The sequence below is a fragment of the Eschrichtius robustus genome, chromosome 15, assembly GCF_028021215.1.
Source record: "Eschrichtius robustus isolate mEscRob2 chromosome 15, mEscRob2.pri, whole genome shotgun sequence".
In the NCBI taxonomy this organism is placed as follows: Eukaryota; Metazoa; Chordata; class Mammalia; order Artiodactyla; family Eschrichtiidae; genus Eschrichtius; species Eschrichtius robustus.
In genome coordinates this window covers 25,687,700-25,715,160 of record NC_090838.1, presented here as the reverse complement: position 1 = coordinate 25,715,160, position 27,461 = coordinate 25,687,700, and the positions used below count along the sequence as shown (strand labels likewise).

The 27,461-nt window shown below is 33.2% G+C and overlaps 1 protein-coding gene across 3 annotated transcripts in view; it reads left to right on the top strand.

Moving 5' to 3' along the window:
- The window catches only part of MEMO1 (mediator of cell motility 1), a 134,934-nt gene extending 108,958 nt beyond the window's left edge, over window positions 1-25,976 (top strand). For all 3 annotated transcript variants that reach the window (XM_068564962.1, XM_068564961.1, XM_068564960.1), the window contains 4 exons: window positions 6,052-6,194; window positions 14,383-14,459; window positions 23,843-23,947; window positions 25,301-25,976. In XM_068564962.1, coding sequence (XP_068421063.1) covers window positions 6,052-6,194; window positions 14,383-14,459; window positions 23,843-23,947; window positions 25,301-25,432 — 457 coding nt within the window. In that variant the 3' untranslated portion in view covers window positions 25,433-25,976. The remainder of the gene's footprint in view (window positions 1-6,051; window positions 6,195-14,382; window positions 14,460-23,842; window positions 23,948-25,300) is intronic.
- Window positions 25,977-27,461: the final 1,485 nt, after the last annotated feature.

Below are 27,461 nucleotides of genomic sequence, written 5' to 3'. Positions count from 1 at the left end.
GGGGCTACTCTTCGTTGTGGTGCGCAGGCTTCTCATTGCAGTGGCTTCTTTTGTTGTGGAGCACGTGCTCTAGGCGTGCAGGCTTCAGTAGTTGTGGCGTGCGGGCTCAGTAGTTGTGGCTCGTGGGCTCTAGAGCACAGGCTCAGTAGTTGTGGTGCACGGGCTTAGTTGCTCCGCGGCATGTGGGATCTTCCCGGACCAGGGCTCGAACCCGTGTCTCCTGCATTGGCAGGCGGATTCTTAACCACTGCGCCATCAGGGAAGCCCTAAAACAACATTTTTATCACCCAAAAAAGAAACCTTGTGTCCATTTGAGGGCAATTCTTGCTCCCATTCTCAATCTCAGGCAACCATTTACCTTCTTTCTTTCTCTATAGATTTGTATTTTTTGGAAATTTTAAATAAATGGAATCATACAAAATATAGTCTTTTGTGTCTGTCCTTTTTCACTTAGCATACTGTTTTTGAGATTCATCCATGTTGCGGTATGTATCCATGGTTCATTCTTTTTATTGCCAAGTAGTTATTTCATTGTATGAATATGCCACATTTTGTTTAACCATTCACCAGTTGATGGACATTTGGATCATTTTCATTTTTGGCTATTAGGAATAATGATATAAACATTCTTGTACAAGTCTTTATGTGAACATATGTTTTCATTTCTCTTGAATAGTTACTTGGAAATGGAATTGCTGAGTCATATGATAAGTCTGTGTTTTAACTCTTTTAGAAACTGCCAAACTGTTTTTCAAAGTGATGGCACTGTTTTATATTCCAGAAACAATGCATGAGGGTTCTGTTTCTCCACGTTCTGGCCAGTACCTGTTATTGTCAGTCTTTTTATTACAACCATTCTGACAGATGTGTAGTGTAACCTCATTGTGGTGTTAATTTGCATCTCTCCAGTGACTTATGAAGTTGAGCAACTTTTCATATGATTATTAGTCATTCATGTATCTTCTTTTGTCAAATGTCTATTCATATATTTTGCCCTAGTTTTAATTTGATAATTTATCTTTTTACTGAGTTACAAGATTTTATATATTCTGGACACAGGTTTTTTATTCATATATATGATATGCAAAGATTTCCTCCCGTTGTATGGCTTGTCTGTTTGTTTTCTTAATGGTGTCTGTTGAAGAGCAAACATTCTTGATGAATTTTTATCTTTTTTTTTTTCTTGTATGGATTCTGCTTTTGAATCCAGGGTCACATAGATTTTCTCTTCTTGAGTGTGTTCTGCAGACCATATCTGGCCCACAGCTTGTTATTGTAATGTTTTATCGGAACATAGTCACACCCATTCATTTACCTAATGACTATGGCTGCTTTCTCTTTACAGTGACAGTTGAGTAGTTTCTACAGATATTGTATGGCCCAGAAAACCTACAGTATGGCCCATTTCAAAAGATGTTTGCTGAACCCAGTTCTAGATGTGTTACGGTTTTAGCTTATAGTTGTGGCTATTATCCAGTTTGTGTATGGTATGAGGTAAAGGTCTGAGTTCACTTTTTTCCTATGGATACACAATTATCCCAGTACCATTTGTTGAAAAGTCTATCCTGTAAGTAATGAGTCATTTTCTTTTTGCTGCTTTCAAGATTTTCTCTTTGTCTTTGATTTTCATCAGTTTCATTATGTTGTACCTAGGTAGGGGATCTCTTTATACTTACCTACTTTGGGTGTGGAGTTTTTTTTGATCTGTAGATTAATGTTTTTCATGAAATTTGGAAAGTTTTCAGCCATTATTTTTTTCTAATACTTTTACTGTAACTTTTCTGGGATTCCCATTGTGTGCATCCTCGTATGTTTGATGTTGTATATATTAAGCATAGTTTCCTTTATTTCTTTGAACGTATTTATAATAACTTTTAAAATCTTTTGTCTGCTAAATCTAATATCCGGTCCCATTTGGATACAGCTTCTACTTCCACCCCACCCCCACCCTACCCCCAAGAGTGGGTCACAGGTTCCTTTTTCTTTGGCTCACAATTTTTTTCTTGAAACTGGACTTTTTACGTATTGGGTTGGCCAAAAAGTTTGTTTGTGTTTTTCCATAAGATCTTACAGAAAAACCGGAATGAACTTTTTAGCCAATCCAATAGTATATTATAGCAACTTTATTCTTTTTTTTTAAACTTTTTATTTTATATTATAGTCAATTAACAATGTTGTGATAGTTTCAGGTGTACAGCAGAGTGATTCAGTTATACATATACATGTATCTATTCTTTTTCAAATACTTTTCCCATTTAGGTTGTTACATAATATTGAGCAGAGTTCCCTGTGCTATACAGTAGGTCCTTGTTGGTTATCCATTTTAAATATAGCAGTGTGTAATGTCAGTCCCAAACTCCCTAACTATCCCTCCCCTCTACCCTTTCCCCCTGGTAATCATAAGTTTGTTCTCTAAGTCTGTGAGTCTGTTTCTGTTTTGTAAATAAGTTCATTTGTACCATTTCTTTTTAGATTCCACATATAAGCGGCATCATACAATATTTCTCTTCCTCTGTCTGACTTACTTCCCTCAATATGACAATCTCTGGGTCCATCCATGTTGCTGCAAATGACATTATTTCATTCTTTTTAATGGCTGAGTAATATTCCATTGTATATATGTACCAACCCTTTATCCATTCCTCTGTTGATGGACAGTTAGGTTGCTTCCATGTCTTAGCTATTGTAAACAGTGCTGCAGTGAACATTGGGGAGCATGTATCCTTTCGGACCATGTTTTTCTCTGGGTATATGCCCAGGAGTGGGATTGCAGGATCATATGCTAGCTCTATTTTAGTTTTTTAAGGAACCTCCATATTGTTCTCCATAGTGGCTGTACCAATTTACATTCCCACAACAGTGTAGGAGGGTTCCCTTCTCTCCACACCCTCTCCAGCATTTATTGTTTGTGGATTTTTTGATGATAACCATTTTGACTGGTGTGAGATGATATCTCTTTGTAGTTTTGATTTGCATTTTTCTAATAATTAGTAATGTTGAACATCTTTTCATGTGCCTCTTGACCATCTGTATGTCTTCTTTGGAGAAATGTCTGTTTAGGTCTTCTGCCCATTTTTTATAGCAACTTTATTCTGATTTTATTAATTTTTTTCTGCAGGTGGTAGTGATGGTGGTGGTGGTTGTTTCATTCATTAATTTTTTTAAAAGTAACTTTCGTGGACTCTATATGTGGAATTTGTCTCTCTCACAGTATTTGGCTACTGATATATCTCCTTAGCTTTTAAAAAATTCTTATTTATATTTTTTACCCTGGCTTTCTAGAGTTCACCCCTGTATCTGCACTGCTTAGTGCCTAGCTACTGTTTGTTTGGAGGTTGTGCTTAAACATGTTGAGGCTGTATACCTTTCACCCTCTGCTGCTGGATTGTGTATGTTTTGGCGAGCACATATGAAATTTTCAAGTTTGCCTCCTTTTGCTTTCTGTTGGATCTTCTCTGGGCTCCCTGTGCATGTGTGGAGGTTTCCAGTCAGCCAGGGATGTGTAAGAGCTTGGTGTCTCTCAGGTCTCCACTTACCCTTGTGCTTGCTCTCACCCTCCCAATTACCTGGCATTTGGCGAGAGCTTAGGGCCTTATGGACCTCCCCTGCACACATGTGCTGCCTCCTGTTCAGCCAGGGCACCATCAGGGCATCTCCTCAGAATATATGAATTTATTCAGTCCCTATATGGGTCTCTCCTTTCCCAGACCTCCCTGTTAGATTTCTAGGTAGTCCTCAGGTTTGTGGCTTGCCTCAAATGATATGGTAATTTCAGGCTACAAAAGCTGCAGGATTTTCTGTTTCTTGCTGGGTGTGGGTATTCTGCTCTCTACTCCAAATCAAAGTCAGCTTCCTTCAGCGGTGAAGCTGCTGGTTTTCACAGGCAATCTCACCTTGCTTTCACCATAATGTTGGTGGAGCAGGGGAGGGAGATAGAGTCAGTTCCTGGTAAGATGCCAGACTTCCACTGTTCTTCCCAAGAAATCAGTTTATTTTTCACGAATAAACTCTTCTCACTGTGTTTTTCGCCCTTGGTTGATGTCCAGAGCACAAAATGGTTGGTTTTTTTGACAGTTTTATAATTGTTATTTGAGGGCGAGATTTTATACTCCTTCACTAGGGAAGACCAGCTTCACAACTTGGATTCTAAAACCTAGGAATATTACATTTCAAAGCCAAATGCTCTTTTCTCTAAGTCATGCTTTGTGGGGATAGAGAACAACAAGCAATTTTTTAAAAAGAGAAATAACAAAGAGGTGGATGGATGAATCTTGATTCAGAGCTTAGATTTCTAAGTAGTATTAGACTTTTACCTCTGTATAGATAGTTCAGACAGGTTAATTGAATAGTTTGGTGGCTGTTATGGAGAGGAGACGTGTTGTTTGCTCAGAGTGAAGCAACTATTGTTGACAAAGTACTTTTCTTGTAGTATTCCTTACTTTGTAACAGTTTTATGAAAAGGGTATTGTAATTATGATCATTTTACAAATAATATAAATTTTTAGGTTGGTAACTTACCTATGCTCTCAACATTTATTTGTATGTGATAGAGATAGTACTTGAGCCCATTTCTTCTGACTTCTTGTTTTTTATACTCTATATAACTGCTTCCCTACTATGTCATAATTACTTGCAGACTCTTTAATGATCTTAGTGTATTTATTTATGTAGGTAGTACTTGAAGTTAGAACAATTCATAACAATCTTCTTGAATTTTTACTAGAGCTCAAATTCTTTTCTTTCATATGATAATCACTCTTAACTTACTGAGGAGCCCCTATTCGTTCATGCAGTTGTTAAGCAAAGTGGTAAGAATCAGAGAAAGAGATATCCCATGGCAGCTTCCTCTGCCAGCTTCCTCTTTTTTTCTTACTCCATAGATGCAGATTCTGCCCAAGAAGCCCCTGCATTGCAGAGGGACTGGAGATCTGTATGATCTGTTTATTTCGCAATTGACAAGGGTAAGGGGGCCTTTTTGGGGGAGGCGCTTGGGTGCCCTGAATTTAGCTTTATGAAGCTGAGCTAACATTTATTTTGGTAATACTTAAACCTAGTATTTTTACAGACCCTTTTATGAATTCTGTTTGTCCTACATCAATTAAGTGCCGGATTATCATATTAAAAAGCATTTATTACAATGATTTTTTTTGAAGTCCTGTTTAGAACAAGTCAGACAAACATGATTCATACTTCTAAAATTCCAAATCTGGGATCCTTTAGAATATAAATAATATTGAATATATGTAAACAAAATTTCACTACAATGAAAAATTTAAAAGGTCTGTTTCTGTAGCCCGTCACAGTTATTCTTAATTAATCTGCTCTGTTCCTTTTCCATAAATCTTTCAATCTATAGAGTGAAAAAGGGACTTGTGGATATGCCATAAACATTGTGGATGGGCGTGGCGTCTTTTTCTTGCTGCTAGAAATTAATATCTATTTCCTTGAATTCTATGTCCACCCTAGATGCCAGTGAAATTTGAGCTGTATCTTCAGACTGTCCTGTATCTGTTTATTAGTATAGGAGTAAGGTGCATTTGGTGAATCTTACGGGAGCCAAGATAAGTTTTGTAGGTCTCACTTGGCAGGTTTATAGAACAAGTGCCAGAAATGGTGGTATTTATAATCGGATAGAATTAAAGTAAGTGAGGAAGAATTTAATACTCTTTTAAAATTACAGAAGCATTGGGCAGAGATGATTGTAGCTTTTATGGGTAGTTGAGAAGACTTGACTTGGTGTTGGTTTGATGGGCTTATTTTTATATTAGAGGATATTATTAGTAGTAAAATAGCTTTGTTTACCTAAAGAAGTATTGTACATTTCTGTAATTTAAATAGATATTTTTAGTATTCTGTACCTCATATTTTTAAACGGTTTTCTTTAAACATTATAGATTTTAAGAATTCAGCAATATTATGTATATTATCCATTCCATTATTAATAAATGTTCCACTTTTTAGTGCCAACACATTGGAAAACTATTTTTATTCTTATATTTCTTAAATGACTTTTTTTTTTTTTTTTTTTTTTTTTTTTCTGTTTTCTTTAAGCCATAAGGATGAGTTTACCATTATTCCTGTATTGGTTGGAGCTCTGAGTGAGTCAAAAGAACAGGAATTCGGAAAACTCTTCAGTAAATATCTAGCGGATCCTAGTAATCTCTTTGTGGTTTCTTCTGATTTCTGCCATTGGGGTAAGTTCTAGATTTTAACATTTCATGGTAGATATTATGCACTTGTGGTTAAAGGTATCTTTTCATTCTAAGCTCTGATTTTCAGTTCTTTGTCACTTTCTGTGGAAAGTTTTACTTTTAGCAACAATGTTTAAAGGTGAATAAAAAAAGTCTTTTGGTCATTTAAAAAGGATGAGATTGTAATAGGGGATTATGGATACATTTCCAAAGGCGACTGGTATAATTGGATTCACACTGTGAGGGCATCCTTGCTTAGACACTTAGGTTAGTGGGAGTTAAGATTTTTTTAACCCCATTTCCAGGTAGAGTTGTGGGATAGATTCTCTGAAGTTAAATTTTTGGTGGATAAAACAAATGTTCTTTAGACCGTAGAAGAGCACTGTGTGCTATGCAAGTCCTTTCCCACATTTCCTTTTTTGTAATTAGTCTTTTCTTCTTTCTTTTTTTTCCTTTGGTGCTTAATTTTTGCCCATAGTTGCCATCAGTTTAGAGCTACCCTCCAAAGGTTGTAACATGTTAGCTATTAGCACTGTGGTCTAAATTGGTAATGGTTCATAAGGGTAAGGACTCCTAAGAGATGTTTGTTATTATTGTGAATTAAAAGAATAAGGAAGCTTCACAGTGAATAGATCATAAAGGAAGTGAGACATTTATGGATGCCTTGTTTAGTAAATTTTGTTTTTTGAATTCTTTGGATACAATTTGTTCTCATTTATCCATTACTGTTGTAGAATATTTCTGAATCCTATTCCTTTTAGGACATCTCTTTGACTCATTTATTTTAACGGTTTAAGGATGCCATTATCTGTTCATTCTTCAGTTATTTCTTTGATTATAGTAAAAACATAAGGCACAACACCATAAATTTTCAGATACAGAATGGCCAGAAAAACATCCTTAATGAGATATAGGGAGCCCTGGCTTTTACATGTCTTATCATTGATTGCCGGAGTTGATTCAACATTTATCAGGCCTGGATAGGCTGGTTTCTTCTTCTCTTACCTCATGCTGCACTATGCATGGCCTTGAGATTTCGGTTCAAGAGAACCATCCTCCCTAATGGTATAGATAAGTATTTCTGTTTAAGGCACTGATTTCTCAGCTGGGGCTGACTGTCCCCCCAGGAGACATTTGGAAATGCCTAGAGACGTTTTTGGTCATCACAGCTGGGGTGGGGAAGGAGGTGGGGATGCTATTGGCATCTAAGGAGTAGAGTCCAGGAAAGCTGTTAAATAAACATCCTACAATGCACAGGACAGCCCCCCACATCAAAGCATTATCCTGCTCCAAATGTTGATAGTGCTCAGGTTGGAAGCCCTGGATTAGGGTATGCATGTAGCTCTGCTACCTTGTCAGACTCCTTAAGAGGCTCTCAGGGTTCTTTTAATAACGAATCTATTTGCTAGTTGGTTTGCTACCTTTGGCAGAAGTTATTTTTTATGGATATAAGTATATTACTTAGATCTGAGTAGGCATATGCTTGAAAGAGTTCTTTTCTTGGGAACTTTGAAGTTTAGTAATAAAACTAGGGAGTATCATGATTAAAAAAAGGTTATTTTACTTAGTATTATGAATTTGTGTTGATAATAAAGCATGTTTTAGAAATTAAAAGTTCCTGAAGCATGTGTCCCCTCCCTCTTCACTTTTAATTAAGGCTCTTATGAATCATTTAAAATCACTTTTATGATTTAAATAATTCGCTCCCCTGATAGTGTTCTTCAGGGCCCTCCCTCAAGGTTGGCAGCATGTACAACCACAGCATAAATCCACATAAAACATGAGTAGATGTTTTAATATTGCTCTTTTATGTGGACTCATCCTTTTTACCTCATTGATGATTATAAAGCAAATCCTAAGCCACTACTATATTTAGGTAGAATGTTGAGAGAAAAAGATGAATTTTGTCTTATATTCTATCTAGGTCCTCAGAAAATTATTTAGGCCATTTGATCTCCTGATTTCTTGAAAATTTTGGAATTTAAATTGCAAGATAGAATTTTTTGGTGATAATTACAAAAAAGAACTCAAAATTTCCAGAGGTTGATAAATGTTAGCTATGGGAATCATCTAGAGACTAAAACATATTTATATTTACATTTGGTGATTAAGTAATGGAACTTTTCCAAGTGTTTATTTTTTCAGTATCACTATCACTAACAATATTCATTAAGTGCTTACTTTGCACTTATGGGAAGCACTGTACTAATTCTTGTTAGGAAATTTGATGGCGGTTTGGGAGTAAGTGGAAAGAGTTACATGGACACTATTCCAAAATTGTTAGACTCCTTTCTACGATAGTAATAGTAACTGTCATTTTTGTAAAATAAGCTTCATTTTCTATTTTATATGCCTGTTGAAATAATATGAATCATTGGCTAGTTATGGGTTAAACTGTGGTTACTTAGAAATTGTTTCATATTTTTCAAATTCATGGCTTTAGTGGCATTGGTCATCTTTCCTAAATTAATGAGGGGTATATTTCCATCTCAAAAATCTAGCTTTCTCTCATGACAATAATACTTAGTAGTTTCTTCTTCTTGTTTTAAAGATGCTGTGCAGATTGATCTTACCATACTAAATAATGATGACACTGAATTCTAAATCATTTCACAGGAAGGATTCATTTTCTCAAGTACTCAGAGATCTTAGAAGTTTCATTGAGTTAGGCTCTTAACACACTCCACATTTCTGAATAGCTGGTTTTTGAAGAAAAATCACTTAATTGATTATGGTACAGTTGATCAATTACATATATACAGTGGAATTTTTTTGTTTTTGTTGAATAATAGAGTACTGGCAGTGATGACATCTTTCATCTCTAGTGGTCATTTCTGTTTATATAATATAATGTCCAGCTTCTGTGGAAAATAAAATGAGAAACTTGATGATAGAGACAGTTAGGAGACCTGTATGTGTGTAACTGGAAGGATTTTGCCTTTGTCAGCCTTATTTGTTAGCCAGTGTCCATTATAAGAATGACTTTTTTTTTAAGGGTATTTTGCTTTAAAGATGTTCATCTTTCAGATACCATTTAGCTCTTATTAGACTTGAAAGAGATATTAGAGAGAGAAAAAATAGAAAGATTAAAATACTCTCAATTTTTATTTTTGGGTGAGAGAAGCAAAGGGAGAGTTGGGAACCTAGATTCTATTGTGCCCTGTCTTTCTATCCCCTCATTTGAATCACCCCGCCAACCCCCTGCGTTTCAATTCCTGCCTTTTATTTGGTCATTAGGGAGTCCAATAGGATGATGTTTCCCTGGTAACGTTTTAATGATCCCACCTCTTTTCCCCTTTCCTGCTGCTATCAGGAAGAGTGGCATACATTTGCCGCTAGTATTTGACTTTTACCATGGTGAAGTAATGTTGTCCCCATACTTTGTGTACTTACCAAGTTCCACATCCTAAAGGATGGCTCCATGTAAGAGGATTTTGTCTGGACCTGTTTTAGTTTTTCTAATTAGTAGAATTTTTATTCTATTTTCCTGAGTTTCATTTTTGCTCTTTTCCATATATACTGTTAATATTTGTGTTTTCCTGATCACCCTGAACTTTATACTTCCAAATTTAGATTATTGACAACTTTCATTAACATAACTTTCAGTTAACTTCTAAGAAGTTTCTGAATGAAACTGGACCTAATAGAAATTGATTCTTTAAAAGTGGGTTCATGCTTCTATTTAATTTTCTTTTTAAATGGTAGTTTTAAGTTCAAATCAGTTTCAATAAATTTATTTGGTAGATGTTAATGATAAATTATATTATTTTGTTAAAATATGAATAGAGTTTACACTACAGTCACTTCAGCAGTTTTGGATTTTTATCTATAAACTTACATTTGTCTAGGCTTACATAATTTCTTTTTTATAAATATGTGCCACTTATTAAAATTGGCATTCTCCTTCAATATTTATGAAATTTATATCTTTATTCAGATTTCTAGTTTAATATCTATTAACACGTGATTATTCATGCATACTCTTCTTCCTTTCTGTTGTTAGTCTCTTGGGTCTGAGGGTATTACTATTTTCTAAATATTTAAATTGGTTTGAGTGTAAGTTAGCTAATTCCTGAAATATATCTTATTCAGGCTTTCACATTTGTCTTCTCTAATATTGGTACATACTGATTTCACATATTTAGGGTTTTGATTTTTTACAAGTTTGAGATAAAGCCAATAATTTTACATTATAACTAAGACTTCAGAATGAAAGGACTATAGTATTTTGCTTATAAAAATGATTACCTTATTTGAGCTACTTGGATAATATTTTCTGTATGAAGTACATTTTTTCTTTGGTAGTGATGTCAATTATGAGTGTCCCCAGTTTAGGTCCTTAATGTACTGTGGTTTAATAGTCTATCTCACAGGTTGTTGTGAGGTTTAACTCAAATATTTGAAAACGTTTTAACATATAAACATAAAGTGATTAAGTAAATGTATAACAGTACAGTTTTTACTGGATATATGTCCAGTTTTATTCTATTCTTTTAATTGTTTATTAAAAGATTAGTCTGTCTTACTGACTGATCTTTTGGGGGCTTTATTGAACAACTTTCCAAGCTCATGTTTATTTCTGCAATCTAGTGTATAGCTTAATGTTGAGGTATTTAATATTTTTTTTACTTTTTGTTTTGAGGTAATTCAAAAGTAGTGTTGGTTCTTGTACCATTCATTGTTATGTTTGTCCTCATTAGTTGATTGTTGTGTGTTAAACAGACATCCCTGGAGCTTATTCTCCACACTCTGTGAATCCACTCATTAATCACCAGTCACCTTTGGAGATGGGAAAATTACTTACCTGTATTTCTTTTTCTCAGAAAGCGTGCTCTGGAATGGATTCACAAATGAGCTACCCTCCTTCCCTCAAAGAGTAAGGTTTCTGCTTTACAGGATTTTTTTCTTGGGTTATTTTTCCTCTCATCTTTTGAATTTGAAAAGAACTGAGGGAAGGCACCTGGAGAAACTACTGACATACTCACTAGGGGAGTTCCAAAGCTTGTGCTGCCCCTAGGGGCAGTGTCAATGGCTCTTAAAGCTAGAAAGCTCATACTTGGAGTTGAAACAGGGGCTCAAAGAATCCATTTTCCCAGTGTACCTTCTGAAAGGATAAGTTTCAGGTAAGTAATTTTCTCTTACTATGTGATATGCTTTATTCATACTTATATAAAAGTTCACAAGTCCAGTTCTCCAGGCACATAGGCAACTGTATTTGTTCAGTTTAGATGCATAAGCTTAACTGAATGTTAGAAATATTGTAAAACAAAACTCATGAGGTACATGAAATCGTAGTATATTTTAAATGAACAATAAATACTTAAAAGTGCATTTATGATCAGTGTATTGCACTAGGGTTGTCTTTTTTTTTATTTCTTGTTAAGTAAAATCTTGATAAACTTCATTTTTTAATAATTAGAAACAAAAAAAATCTTTTGAACTCAAATTCCAAGTGGTATTTAACTGAACTTGTATGTGTGTGTACTCATGTGCACACACACATATATTCATACATATGTATGTATATACATTTAGGCTAGGATGATGGCAACTATTTACTTCAAATTAGATGCTTTCTTTAAGTATATTGACCAGAATGTAGTAATTTTGAAAAGTAATTTTGAAATGTTTGTATAATTAAAAATTATCGTAAGACAATTTGAGCTATCGTAAGTAGGATACATTTTTCAGTGTAGTAGCTTAGTAGTGTAAATTTAGCTTCTTAACTGATAAATCCTTTAACGCTTATCAAATATTTCTACTCAGTTCTTCAGCTACTAAATGCGAGGTGGCTACTAAAGAGTAGCAAAAAGTAGATAGCAAAATATTAAACATTTGCTCATTGATTTTCTGTGTATATTGTCATTCTTATTAAATCACATGTTGATTTAGTATTTTAACTTACTTTAAACATTCTATGTACTTCTCTCTTACTTCAGAAGTAGTTTTTAAGTGAAAGTTACATTGAAAATGGTCCATATGAACAAGACCGCGTTTTAAAATATAGTTACACTTTTGACTTATGATTAAGGCAGGTTTGACCAACTTCAGCCGTTTGACACAGCAGCTCTGAACTTGGAAATAAATAGAAAAGACTTTCAAATAGTAAATGTCACAAAGTACATGCATTTTTCTCTGCACCTGAGAGTAGCAGTCTTGAGATAAGATAGTTATGTCCCAGTCACAGGGATTATTGACAACTAAAACTGACAGTTATCACCAGAAGCAAGAAAAAGAGAATGTGTTAATATAAACCGGAAGCAGCTCAGGTTCAAAGAATATTCATCTTGATTTCGTCCAAGGATATTACTCTTATTACAGTGACAGTGTGTTAGAATTTTCTTGTCTAAGATTATTCTTTTAATTGTTTATTCATTTCACAGAAGATTTGGGGCAGCTTTATCAAAAGAACTTTGAAACAGAAGTAGAAATTTAGTACCAATGAATTGAATCACTAAGTTATTATGACAGACTTTATATTTGGCTTTGAACCTTCTGGCAGCCAGCTGGCAAATAGGAAAGATAGGGTGAATTATATAGTTCCAGTTGTTAGCTAGGAGGAAGTACATATATTCTTTAAAGAAAAACAAAGCTATACTTAACTCTAAATTTTGTAAGAAATGTCTGATGAATTATTAATATAGGGGTACTCAGTGATAGAATTGTCACTGTTTAAGAATTTTTTTAGTGCAAGGACTGTAATGAATCTGATAGTTATAGCAACATGCAGTAGTCTCCAGTGTTTACCAGAAAAGGTTGTTATATTCAGAATGCAGGTAATTGTCTCAGAACCCTATTGCTTGATTATAGGATATCATGAATTGTAAGATGCAATATTTATTTAATAGTGGCGCTGGGAAGGGGGTGCGGGGAAATAAGAACTGCCACATTGAGTAGCTGTGCATGTTAATGTATGTGAAAAGTTAATATGTGAAAGTTAAGGAAATATGGTATGTTGTAGAAAGGTGACCATCAGAGATGATTAGCATCAACAAGTTAATGAAATGTTAAGAACTGTGATGTGTGGTTTCTCTAAAAAAGGACATCAAAAGGGTGTTATAATTTTACATGGCTCATTATTTGTAAGGTGATTCTTTTAGTGAGAGAAGCAGAAAACTTAAAAATCATAATTATCCAGCCAAAGAAACCCGCCTCCTCAGATGGGAGGATAATAACTGGATATGTGAACTTCGCTGTAAAATTGAAGCACAAGATGCATACTATGTGTGTATATGATTAGTGTACTCTAATACCTTCAGAATTGCATTTTGGTGAATCTTTAAAAATAAAGAATATAAAAGTAATGAGTTCTTGGAAATAAAGGCATTGCTGAAAAATAGGTTTAGATATATCTGAAATACAACATAATCAGTTGAATAATAATATGTAATTAATTATGAATATGTTTAACTTTTGGCTTTTCTTTGACTATAGTAGGAAGCAAAATTTATTTCCTGAGCCTTTTGTTTTCTACCTTCTTTTTAAGCTTCTTCCGTTTTACCTTCTCTGTTCTTTGGAGAATAGCTAAACATTGAATGTCCTGTGCTGGTACCTTTGTTGAGATTTTATTGTCAGAGTAGGACTATTTGTTATATTTATACTTCTGTGTATCCTACTTAAAGGCACTTGTATTGATCCTTTTCCAAGTAGAAAGTTTTGCAAAAATGAGATAAATTTTTAAAATCTAGGTCATAAAAATTATACAAGCCACATATATCTCTGACCTACTTTTTTTCTTTCTTTTCTGTAGTAGAGATTAAATCTTTGCATTTGTACAACAAAAGCTAAGCTTTCATTGATTTGTTAAATTGAGATAGTTTCCTTAAGCCAAATTTTCTTGAATCATATTCTTGGCGTTTACTTTCCATTATAGACCGATATAATATGTTTAACAATGCTTCTAACTTTTAAACTGTTTGTTTCCATAGTCTTTTGTATTGCTCATGACTTTAAGGTTTTACAGTTTGAAATAGTTTTTAACATCATGAAACACTGGTGATATATCATTTCTTTATTACCTTCCCAAATATGCCTTTTATTTTTATGTACAAGGGCTCTTGGGAATGATTCTCTCAGAGGCTTAAGCTGTGCTTTGCCTTCCATGAGAACTGAAATTATTTGGTAAGCGCTTGCTTTCTTTTTAGCTTCTAATTTTTCCCTATTTTATTTTGTACATGATATTTGTTTCAAGGTCAAAGGTTCCGTTACAGTTACTATGATGAATCCCAGGGGGAGATTTATAGATCCATTGAACATCTAGATAAAATGGTAAGTCCTTCAGGTGTGGGGTTTTACTGCTGTAAGATTTTTTCTTTAATTTCAGATTAGTGATTCAAGACTTATTATGTTAAAATATACAGTGGGCTAATAATTCTTTCCCTATCTTTAACTAAATGTGCAATATATATTTTGTAATCATGTGATATTGATTATAAAAATAATCCCTGTTCTGTTAGTAGAAATTTCCTTCATCTTAATTTTATTTGATTAATTACACCTTGAATAATTAGATACAGATTTTTAGATACTATTTGGGGAATGTCTTAGTTTTAGGGACAACAGGATACTAATTCCATTGCTTACTGTTAAGCAGAAACAACCATAGCAAATTCTAAGTTTATTTTATTATTTAATTATATTTTTTGGCCATTTGGGTTTTTCTTAAATGGAATTTGAATTTGTTTTAAATTAGAATTTTAAAGCATTATTGTATTCTTAACTAGTCCAGGAGTTGAATCTAGCAGATATATCACTAATTCGCTCTGACCTTCAATAGATCATTTCAGTTTTCTAGTCTTCAATTTGTCATCTCTAAGATGAGAGACTTGGAGAGGCTTGGTCTCTAAATTGTCTTTAAACTCCACCAGACTTTAAGTCTGTAATCTGTTAAAGTCAACTTTACCAGTGTGTGAAAAGCTTTATGTATATGTTTTAGTATAAAAATATTTAGTCTAAAGTAGATAAAACATTTTACTAAGGAATCTGGATCTGAAACTATAAGTAGATTATATTGAGTAATATTATTTTATTAAAAGTCAAATGGAATGAATGCAGTTACTTAGGAGATTTTATCATACAAAATAGTTACTTAGGAGATTTTATCATATTTAAATTTACTTTGTTACTTTAAATCCAATTATGGCCTAATGCTTTTACCTTTGGAATTTTGTTTGGATTTTAATTCACTGACTTTTGGGGCTTTTTTTTTTTTGGCTTTATTATGTTGCCATTTCAGTCAATTAATTCTTTTCTGGCTACTATTCTAATCTTATTTTTCTGAGGTTTAGTTCTTAGTTGCCTCAGAAAACTTTCCTGGTTCTGTATCATTTATTTTCTTCATATAGCAAATGGTTAATGAGTATCCACTGTGTGTCTGGTACTATGTGAAGTATTGAAGATACTAAGAAGAGAAAACATGATCTCCCACTTAATGGATCTTACAGTCTAATCATTGAACAGATTTAGAAAGAAGCTGTTACAGTATAGAGATGTAAGATATTTATGAGGCAGTGTGGATACACTGGTCTCCTTACTATTTCTTGATAATGCCATATATGTGCCTAGCGTAGGGCTTTTACCCTTTTTGCACTGGACTGTCTCACTTACTTTATGGCTTTGCTCAGTTTTCACCTTCCCAATGAGGCCTACTGACCACCGTATTTAATTTGACATCTTACACTCCACCCTTTCAGCATTCCCAGTCCACCTTACCTTACTGTGTTCCACTTTTTCTTCTAAGAAACTGAATATTTTACTTATTTATTACATAACGACATTTGTTTTGTTCACTAATGTATCCAAGTGCTTAGAATAGCGATTGGAACGTAAGTGGTGCTCAACAAATATTTTTCAAATGAATGAATTGGTGACTATAATCCTCCTATATACATAATTGAATTAAATGAACACCCTAAGTGTAATCTGAGAAAGAAATAAAAGGAAAGTAATTTATAATAAATTAATATATATTTAATAATGTAAATGCTCAGGCACCAACTGTACTAAAAGAGACAATGAAGTAGTTAGGTGCTTACACATAGTATCAATATTACAGCCACATACAAACAGTTGTTTATATTTGTGACTTACATTTACCAAGTTACATTGGTGGGTGAATTGATTTTCCAAAATGGTGAACATTTCTTAGCAAAACTGTAAACTAAACAAAGTACAGTCTTCCCTCACTTTATATGATAGTTTGTTCCTGGGAAATCAATTGTATATTAAAATCATGCAAAACTTCTTTGTGTTTGTATGTAAAATGGCGTTAGAGTGTAGATAATTATAGGCAGGTTTTTCGCATACATGGACATGTGAAAGTGTTATAGGATGAGAGCAGTTCTTTCTGTGTGGAACTGTCCTGTATTGCAGGACAGTCAGCATCCCTGGATTCCACCTACTAAATCCCCTGACAGCATCTTCTAGTTATTGACACAACCCAGAAATGTGCCCACAATTTTCCATTTTGCCCCTGTGGTGAACAGTTATTCTGTGACCTTACCCTGCTTTATTTTTCTTCTTAGTACTTATTACTATATGACTTATTATTTGTTGATTTGTTGATGAAAACCTGCCCTATTAGATCATAAGCTTCGTGAGATCAGGATCTTTGTCCATTTTGTATCAGCCTGTTTGTGGTACTCAGTATATATATTTGTTAAATTAATGGATGAGTGGATGGGAGAGTAGTGAGAAATTAGGCTAGAGAATCTAGAACAGGCGTTTAAAGGATATCAAATAGGATAGTGATAAAATCAGATTGTATGTGAATAGATCATATAGTTGCAGTGCAGCAAACGGGTTGGAGGGAGGCCAGAGGAGAAGTGAGTAGACTAGTTTGATAATCCAAGTGAGACATGGTAATTTAGACAGTGGATGGGTTGGTGATGGTGGAAGAGAGGGACAGAGTGGATGTATCCAGTATATTTTAGAGACAAATTGATGATAGAACTTGGAGATCAATTGAACTTGGAGGGGAAGGAAGTATCAAGGATGATTCCTTCTAAAAAATAAAACAAACTAGTGAATATAACAAAAAAGAAGCAGACTCACAGATTTAGAGAACAAACTAGTGGTTACCAGTGGGGAGGGGGTGAGGGGCAACATGGAGGTGAGGGAGTGGTAGGTACAAACTATTGAGTGTAAGGTAGGCTACAGGGATGTATCATACAACATGGGGAGTAAAGCCAGTCTTTTGTAATAATTGTAAATGGAATGTAACCTTTAACAATTTCTAAAAAATAAAAAAGTAAAAAAAGGATGTTTCCTAAATATCTGGTTTATGCTGCTGGTTAAGTCTTGGTTCTGTTCTCTTAGGTCGGAAGCACAAGAAGATAGGACTAGATTTTTTACGAGGTAGGGTGATCATAAATTGTATTAGGATATGTTATATTTGCTATTGCTTTTAAGGCATCCAAGTGGAGATGTCAACCAAGTAGGCATTTGGATTTTCTTTTCACCGGTTATTTTTGAGTGCATTTACAGTTCTAGGCACTGATGGAGATATGGCAGTAAACAAACCAACTTGCTCTCACGGACATTTTATTCTAACCGGAGGAGATACACTTTTTTTTTTTAAAGTTAAGGATATTGTATATAAGTTAGTTTCTAATAGTGATGTGTGCTATGCAGAAAATATTAAAAGTGTTTTTAAATAGTATATAATTCTAGGCTGCTTTAGATTGAATGATTGGAGAAAGACTTCCTGAGAAGGAATATTAAACTGAGATATAAATAAGAAGGAGCAAACCAAGTGAAGATTAGAGGGAAGAGTATTCTAGACAGAACTGCCATTGCAAAAACTTTATGATGGGAAAGAGGCCAGTGTGTTAGAAGAATGGGAAAAAGGTCAGGGTTGTAGGAATATAGTAGATAGGGGTTAGAGTGACACAGCTCTGGTAAGAGAGGTGGGCAGGGATCAGATAATGTAGGGCTTTATAGTCCAGGGTAAGACATTTATGTGAATACAGTGGGAAGTGAAATGATGTAGTAATAAAATAATTATTTTAAAAGTCAGTCTGGCGGTTGTGTAGAGAATAGATTCTACAAGAGGGTCAGGAACAGTAACAGTGGGCATTGGCAGGAGTTTAGGGGAGAGAAGATAGTAATTTGGACTGGGGTGGTAGTAGTGGAGATAGGAAGAAGTTCATAGATTTGAGTTCTTGTATTCAACAGGGCTTTGCTAATGGATTGACCATATTGGTTTGGAGCTCAGAGAAGAGGTCTGGAGTAAGTTTGGGCATTCTCAACATGTGATGGTAATCAAAGCCAGGGCAGAGATAAGGTTGCCTACTATAGTAATCCTCAACCCCATCTTTACAACTGAAATCACTTGTGGAACTTTTTCAAAATAGACTTGCCCATACCCACCCCTGGATATCCACTTTCAGTAATATGGAGAGAGTCCCAAGAACTTTATTCCAGAATAGCTTCGTAGGTGAGTTTGAGCTAGCCTATTATGGCCCCTGATCTGTTGAAGTAGAAGAAAATTTCCTATTCATCTTCTTTCCCTTTGTTTTCTACTCAGCTCTTTAAATCATTTGTAAACTTTAATCAGGCAACATTTAATTTTGCAAATGTAAGAATTTGTAAATCAGTGAATTATTGAGTATTTGCTTCATATTAATATGCTTGAATTTAGTATTTGATGTAACATTTGACTTGGACTTGATTTTTGTGGTCTGTTTATTGAAACATTTCTATTTATATATAGAATTTGTTAATAATATATAGAATTTTTAAAGGAGTCTAAAGTGGTCTGTTCTTTTATTAGCATGCTATTAATTCAAGTTATAAGTCCATTCTGGGAGTTAGAATAAATGGATTAAAATAATAAGCATGGTTAGGTCTGTACATATACTCATGTATATATGATTTTATACATGTATGAGTATATGTACACTCACTATTAGGCAGACTCTTATACAATGTGTTTTCTTAATTGGTTTATATAACCAAATGGTGAATATCCCACTGTATATTGCTTTTCACAAGTGTCATTTTATGTTGTAAATAATTTCTTTCATTTCAGAATTAATATCTTAGTTGCTATATACAATCTTTTCGGAGCAAAATATAGTAGGATGCTTCTCTGTACAAGTATTGCAAAAATGTTAGCAATTCTGAATTGTAATTATACGTTTGGAAAGTTTGATAGAGTGAAAAGATTATTTTTAAGTATAAAATTTTAGATTTAATTTTTTAAAAATTATTATGTTAATTAAGTTTTGGTCTCTTTTTTGTTATCAGAAAAGTCTTATTAAATGTAGTTACTAAAATGCTAGAAAATAAATAAAAGTTTTTAGTTTCCAAAAGCAAAAGAAAAACCGCTAATTTTTTTTTTTTTTTGGCAAAAATTTTATGTCTAGCATTTGAATATCTTGGAGATTAATTATGTGAAGAAAACACATAAGGAAGAAAGAATGTATCGGAAAACAAACAATCTTCCAAATGTTGTATTTGGGAGAAAATAACTAGTTATAAGAGATATAGATTCTGAAAGTCTTAGAATATTACTGACTACTGACCATGTTTTTTGGAAATGAGTACTTTGCAATTTCAGTAATTATGGTGACCAAAGCAGAACATATTTTAAGATGTTGATTTATGTGAACCTTTTAGATTACATACTGGAAACATTAGCCACATTTATACATATTTTATATATATTACATGATCATAGGTTATTTTTTCCATACTACTTTTGATATAGACCAGTGTTTCCTTATGGCTATTGGCATATTATTTATGATTTGGCAGAGAGAATCTGAAAATGTCATTGTAGTCAGCTTTGTAACTTCTTTTCCTTCCAAATTTACTAGTAGTCACTTTGTTTACTTTGAACTTCAACTTCTTTTCTTCCTTTTACTCTTCTGAAAGTGAAATTGTTCATGTTTGTCCACTCATACTTCTTTCTCTTGAACTTAGGCCAGTAGTTTAGTTTCTTTAGTAGTCTTTAGTCAGTTTTACAGCATCATCTTTAAGGTATCTATTTATTAGTACACTGGTTCTTAGCACTGCTATATCTAGGGTGATTTCTTTTTTCCATAAAATTTCTTTCTAATGAAGATTTTATCTTGATACCTCTTAAAGAAACTAGAATATTTCCTTTTCCTACCTCATCTTCCTAAATGTGTACCCATCTCTCCAACATAAATGTGTATCCTTATTTTAAAAAATAAGGCCACAGTCCTAATGATTTGATAATATGGTTTTAATTATCTGTTAATAATTGATAGACATGATTCTAGTTTTTATTTCTCAAAGACTTCTAAAAATGTTTTGCTACTCTTTTGTGTGTGTTACTTTAGATTACATCTAGGTGATAGTATTTAAAATTAAATAAAATTTAAATTAAATAATTTATTATATATAGATAAACTTTTAAAAAGGGAAGACCTTTGTTGTCTTATTAGAGTCTTGAATTTACAGCTCTGTTAAATAGGCAGTTAAAACTGCCTATTCAGTTTGGGATTACCACTTAGGATTTGACAATACAAGCTTTCACTCATTACTTGGAGAGTCAGCACAATGATAGATTCCCTCCACCCTTCTTCCCCTCAAGGTAGGGAGTTAGCTTTCAGTCTGAGAATTTCTTGCTGAAACTGTTAAATTCCTCAGAAACCCGTACTGTGATGGATAGGCTCTTGGTGTTTATAATGTCTGTATCTTAGAGCTGAATGGGTAGTGACCCACTTCACTGCTTCATATTAGATTAAGTTCATGTGAACAAATTCTCAATATACCAGGCCCTAGGCAAGCTTTCTATCACCTGGACTTTAGATTTACTGATCATATCTTCCAGTATGTTAAGAAATCAAAAAGTTCTTTTAGGCGTATTTGGGAAGCATTTTTATTTTTCATCTTTTTGGAATTTGTGCAGTAGTATCAAACTAGCATTTTTATCTTCTTGGAATTTTGGTAATAGTAATTTCAAAATTGTTTGCATCAAAACATAAATATATACAAAAGCTTATTTGTCAGTGTTCTGTGTTAGTTAATGGGTGTCCCATTTTGCAGTTTTACTAATCATTTTTGCTGTTGTTTGCATACTTCATGAATTTTCCAGTTGGAGAGGTTCACTCATGAGAAGTGCCTTAATTTTTCTCTCTATCCCTCCTTTATAAAAAGGCATACCTCCTTTTTTTTTATAAATTTTTTTTTTACTTTTGGCTGCATTGGGTCTTTGTTGCGGTGCGCAGGCTTCTCATTGCAGTGGTTTCTCTTGTTGAGGAGCACGGGCTCTAGGTGCGAGGGCTTCAGTAGTTGTGGCATGTGGGCTCAGTAGTTGTGGCACACGGGCTTAGTTGCTCTGCGGCATGTGGGATCTTCCCGGACCAGGGCTTGAACCCGTGTCCCCTGCATTGGCAGGCGGATTCTTAACCACTGCGCCACCAGGAAAGTCCCAAGAAGGCATACCTCTTAACTGTCATATTTGTCAGAGAATTGAGTGTAATGGAATTGATTCTTGCCCTGGTAGGTACATAGCACACTTCAGGAAATTACAATTTTAAATGTAATCCCTTAACTTCCGTCACCTCAATTTTTTACTTTCTGTGTTGTAATTTAACCATTATATCTTCATTTTGAACACTTTATTTATTTACACTTCTCTACATTTATAATTCTATATTTTCTGTGCAGAATTTCTTGGCCAGTTACTTTGAATTCTTTGTCTTCTACAAATGTGATCATTAGTTTTCTTCTCTTTGAATTACTCACGTTAATATATATAAATGTGATGTTTGTTCACAATGTGCTTTGAGATTTTAATATTAAAATACACATTTGAACTTCAGTGTTACATGATTTATTAATAAGTGGAATTCTATTTAAGGTAAGGTAAGCTGTCCTAGGCTTCACCCAGGAGCATTTAAAGTTCTTTTATAATATGTATACCAATTGTACCTATGTGAGAGTATTAAAGAATTGTTGGTATGTCTCTTGTTATTCTATATGAAGCAGAGTAAGTCAAAGAGAAGCCTAGGATTAGAAATCCAATAGCCTAGGATTAGAAATTTGAGACAAGCTTTTAACCTTTTTTATGCCTTAGTTTCTTCATCTTTAGGGAGTTCTACCTTGATTATGCATCTTTATGGAAGAGATTTGTGACTCCATCTCTGCATTACTACTTGGTTTAGAAATATGAGTGCTTTTCTATGTACCAGAATTATAATACTAATTGTATATCTTAGGTTTAACTTTTAAATTAGTTCATATTTCACTTGGTTTGCACCAAATGTCAGTGGAGAATGGTGACCTGGAAGCCTCCTAGTTGACAGGGGAAACCCAACTTAGCCTTAAACACTGGTTGTGGATAAATCTGAGAGTGGCTAATTGATGTGCAAGCAATTGAAAGTTGACTATACACACATACGCTTATCTTTCAGATATATTTGTAGAAAAATATGATAATGTTTATGAAAGACTTGGATATTCTGAAGAAAGATTCTTTATAAAATTAAATTTTGATTTACATACTGCCACTGCAATATTTGTACTGTGTTACCTACTGATTGCTATCATTTTTCAGATGAGTGTTCATCTGATTACTCCAGGTGATTCTACACTGTGCTTGTTAAAACATGTTGAAATATAATTAAGAAAACACAAAAATGTATCAGTTAATTCCTTAGTTAAACCACCATTTACATTTCTCCCAGAGGATATTAATCCAATTTATTAAACACAAATGTAAAGTATTTCACCTGAATAAGAAAACAAGGTTGGTGAATGGATGAGTTAGAATCATTGATTTATTTGCTTGATTCAGATGAGTTAAAGTTGCTCTGTATTGATGTATTTTGAGCACATTATTTTGAATGCATTTGCAGAATACAGAGTTAAGTATAAACAAGTGTCCAAATGATAGTTATTGTTTCAATAGTAGTCTAAAAATTTTGATTCTCAATTAAAATCTTGAAAGCAAAGCATTCTAGTTTAAGAGATAAAAAACTTTTATTTTTTCAACTTATTTGTAAAGACCTATCTTGCTTAAGCTTTTATCAGTCTTTTATGAGCTTTAAATTGATTAAAATACATTAACTATTTTCTCAGTTTGTGGTCTCTTTTTATCACATACCTAAATACTGATAATTAAAAATGCCTTACACACTGTTGACGTTTAAGTATATGTTATGGAAAAAGTTAAATTATAATCAGCTCTTGATTATTTATGCCAGTGGTATGAGAAATATAATGGACATTGGAAAAACAGCCATATATCAAATTTAATTTTAGATTTTGTATGAAAATTTTCACGACAGGTTTACTTGTGTAAATATTATATATGAAAAACATAAAATCGTGAAATGTTTGAGGAGTTGTGAGCTGAGTGACAACTGGGCAATGTGGTGTAGAAACATACCAGGAGGTCAGAGAAACCTGGGGATTAAATGTTTCAGTATGTTTAATATACATACTTAATAAAGTATGTATATTATTGAGAGTTGACTATAATGAGATTACCTTGGATGAATGAATTTGATATTTCACAGAGTTTAATGTTTAATGTATTTTCTTTACTTCTCCTTCATTGAAAAATTGATTGTTAGCTCTAAGTAACAGTTTTAAAATGTAATTAGGAAATAATAAATTGTCTTATTTTCTTTTTCTTTTATTCTTTTTTTTCTCTTCTTCTTCTTTTTTTTTAGGGTATGAGTATTATAGAACAATTAGACCCTGTATCTTTTAGCAATTACTTGAAGAAATACCATAATACTATATGTGGAAGACATCCCATTGGGGTGTTATTAAATGTGAGTATCCTTAGGAAGCCTTGATTTTTTAACATTTGATCCTATTATGTTTCAAAATGTCTTAATTGTTATCATCTGTGACACCTTATTAGCTTTGGTTTTAGATACATAGTCAATTTTCTTTCTAGTTCCTTTAAGATAATTTAAATTTCCATTGTTTTGGTGACTTAAATAAAATTATATATCACTGTTTGACAGGTCAATACTTTCTTTTAAATACAGAAAGTTATTTAGAAGAGAAACCCATTTTTTTCTCTTGACTCTGAGCCAATTCCAATATGCTCTTTACAAATATAAACTAAAGTAACGTCTCAAGAAATACGGTCTTACTAATTTTTTGGTTTTATTTAGTGTTCTTGACTTTATAAAAAATAAATGGAAGATTCTGCTCTTGAGTTTTAGATATTCATAATTTAATAAAGCAAGGCAGATGACATGTATATGTTTTTCTCCTTATAACAAAAACAATATTTCATTTAAAGACTGGTAAAGAGGCAGAAGTTTTGGTTAGCTGGATTTTCTCAAGAGATAATAGCATTAATTTTTTTCCTAATAAAACTGAAATTGAAAGAAAATGAGAGACTCAAAAAGAAGACAGTGTACACTCAGGAATGGTTAGAGGAAGTAATAATGGGCTCATTGTTTGGAGAGGCAGAGAAATACTGGAGTTGGTAATGTAGTCTAGAATAGTCTAGGGTAGGAACCTAAAGGTCTAGTATTACTTTACTGTGATTTGAAAAATAGTACATTGTGGATTTTTAGGAAAGATCTTCTCTTAAGCAGTGTTGATTGACTGGGAGAAAAGCCTGTTAAGGGCTTAAATTGATTTCTGAAATTTGAACTAGAATAAGCTATACTAATTTACTAAAGTTTGAATTGGGTCAAATAAAACTTTAGTAAAATAAATGATGAGCCAATTCACAATTAAAGTAAAAACCCTGGTATACCTCTTAGATTTGGAACTTAATTTATATACATTTAAAATTTCAGACAAAGAAAAGACTCCAACATTTCAAGACGAAAGTGGCCAAGGTTTGGTTTAGAGAACAGAAAGAAAGATACTATGATTTTTTTTAAATTTTATTTATTTATTTTTTAAAGTGCCTTATTAAATACAGGGAGAGATAGAGTGGAAGATGACTGATATTTATCAAGAAGCTAGATTAGGAGAAGTTCTTTGAGAGAATGAAATAAGGAGTTCTTTCTTTTTCCTATTTAATATGGGGCGACGAGAAATTCAAGAAACTAAGAGTGAGAGAGAGATCTAGGCTTCAAAGTTAAGCTACCAGCACATTCAAAGAGTGCTCACTTTTTTGTGTGATGTCTGTCATAACCAAATTTTTCTTTTTCTAGGCTATCACAGAGCTGCAGAAGAATGGAATGAATATGAGCTTTTCCTTTTTGAATTATGCCCAGTCAAGCCAGTGTCGAAACTGGCAAGACAGTTCAGTGAGTTATGCAGCTGGAGCACTCACGGTTCACTGAAGCTCTGAATCCTCAGGGATGCCACCTGCACATACTCATACTCTGTCCAGGGTCCCAGCCTAACCCTTACCAAGATACTGGTCCTGGTTTGGGGGGATTCTGAAACCTCAAACTAATAGAACTTTCTTCTCTTCTTTTCTAGTAGGTGTAGTCCTTCCTTAATTTCAACTCATTAAAAAAATGCTTTATAGTTTAGAGCAGTGGAAGGAAGGCTGGCATCAAAATATTTTGATCAAAAAAAAAAAAAAGGCAATGTAAAGGCACAGTTGTGGCAGTCAGTTTTTTGAAAGTAACTTGTAAAGCATTTACCATATCCTAAATTTGCACTCTTTGCAGACTTGTGCACATATACTCCGCTTTCAGAATAGTTTTGCAAATTGTACACAAACAAACAAAAAGGGTGGAAGCTTTTTAATAAAGAAATTGCATTTATAAATGATCTGTATTAGAATATAAAAATCTCCAGCTATAGTCAATTACTACCCGTGTTGTACAACAGATACCTTCTATTTTAGTTGCTAATAAAGGGCTACACAACTCAAAATAGTCTGATTTAAACTTATTGCTCTGTGGTACATATGAAAATTGTTTTTTATTAATTCCATTTCAGAATTTTTATGTTAAAAGTGGTAAACTTTAGCTCTTATGTAAAAATATGTTAGGATGTATTTTTATATTTTACATATTTATGTGATTTTTTTATCACAGATATTAGAATCATATTTTAAAGTTAGCTTTTAAAATTACATACAGTTTGCCTTTTTATGTGTGACATCACTTTGTGTCATTACTGTATTATAACACAGTATAAATTCAAGATTGGTGAAGAACATAGGTGTAGTCCTGTAATTCAGAGATAGTGCTTGATAGGCAGTAGTCTGCAAATGAGGAAATATTGAAGAATGTTCTTAGTGTTTTTCAAATCATTGCAGACCATACACTGCTGCTATGCTTTTTTAGTGCTTCAAGCAATTTGACTCTCTTACTTGAATTTTTAGCAAGAAGTCATTAACAATAACAAAAAACCACTGGATTTTCTTACAGTTCTACAATTTTTTTTTGTCACGATTTTTGGTGCGGCTCTTCCAACTAAAATAATGGTATGGTGTTGTATTTCTTCCTTTAGCATAGACCAATCGTAGTCACTTTGGCAAAAAAAAAAAAAAAGTTAATTCAATTAGTTAATATTGGCCATCATGTATGTACTAGATTATACCTATTTTAATATAACAGTGGGTATTGTTACATTGGAGAGCATTTATATCTTCAGTGTTATGCCAGAATAGCACAATTTTTAGATGCCTTGCACCAATTTTATTTAAAGATTTGCATTTCTTACTTACTAAATACCAACTTTCTATACTCAAGAACTGAGATAAAATACTGTAATCTTTTGGATTCAAAATTACCCACCTATCCATATGTGGAAATTATATTCTTACATATTAGTGATTTATTTCCCATCATTCAGATATACTTTTGAGTACTGTAAATATTTATTCCTTATTTATTTTAAAGACTATAAAAATTTCAAAATTGACTACAGAGTAAATTTTTAATGTTTTCTGGGTATAAAAATAATACATGATTATTACAGAAAATTTAGAAAATGCTGATAGCTATAAAGAAGAGAAAAAAAATTACCTGCAATCTCACTATCCAGAGATATACTGTTAATATTTTTTGTATTTCCTTTTGATCTTTGTCTATGCTATTTATATGTATGAGTGTGTATATGTGTTTGTGTGTGTGCGTAATAACAAAATTGAGATTATGCTGATCATATAGTTGTATATCCTACTTTTTATAACTTACCATCATAAGTACTTCCCCATGTCTTTGAAAATGTGATTTTTAAAAATGGCTGCCTAATACTCTATTGTATGAATACAACATAATTTAACCAGTTCTCTCTTTGGATATTAGATTGTTTCTAATGTTTGACAATTATAAATAATAGTGGGATGGACATCTTTGTATGTGAAATTTGAATTCTATATTAGACTAGTTCTCTAGGATATATTCATGG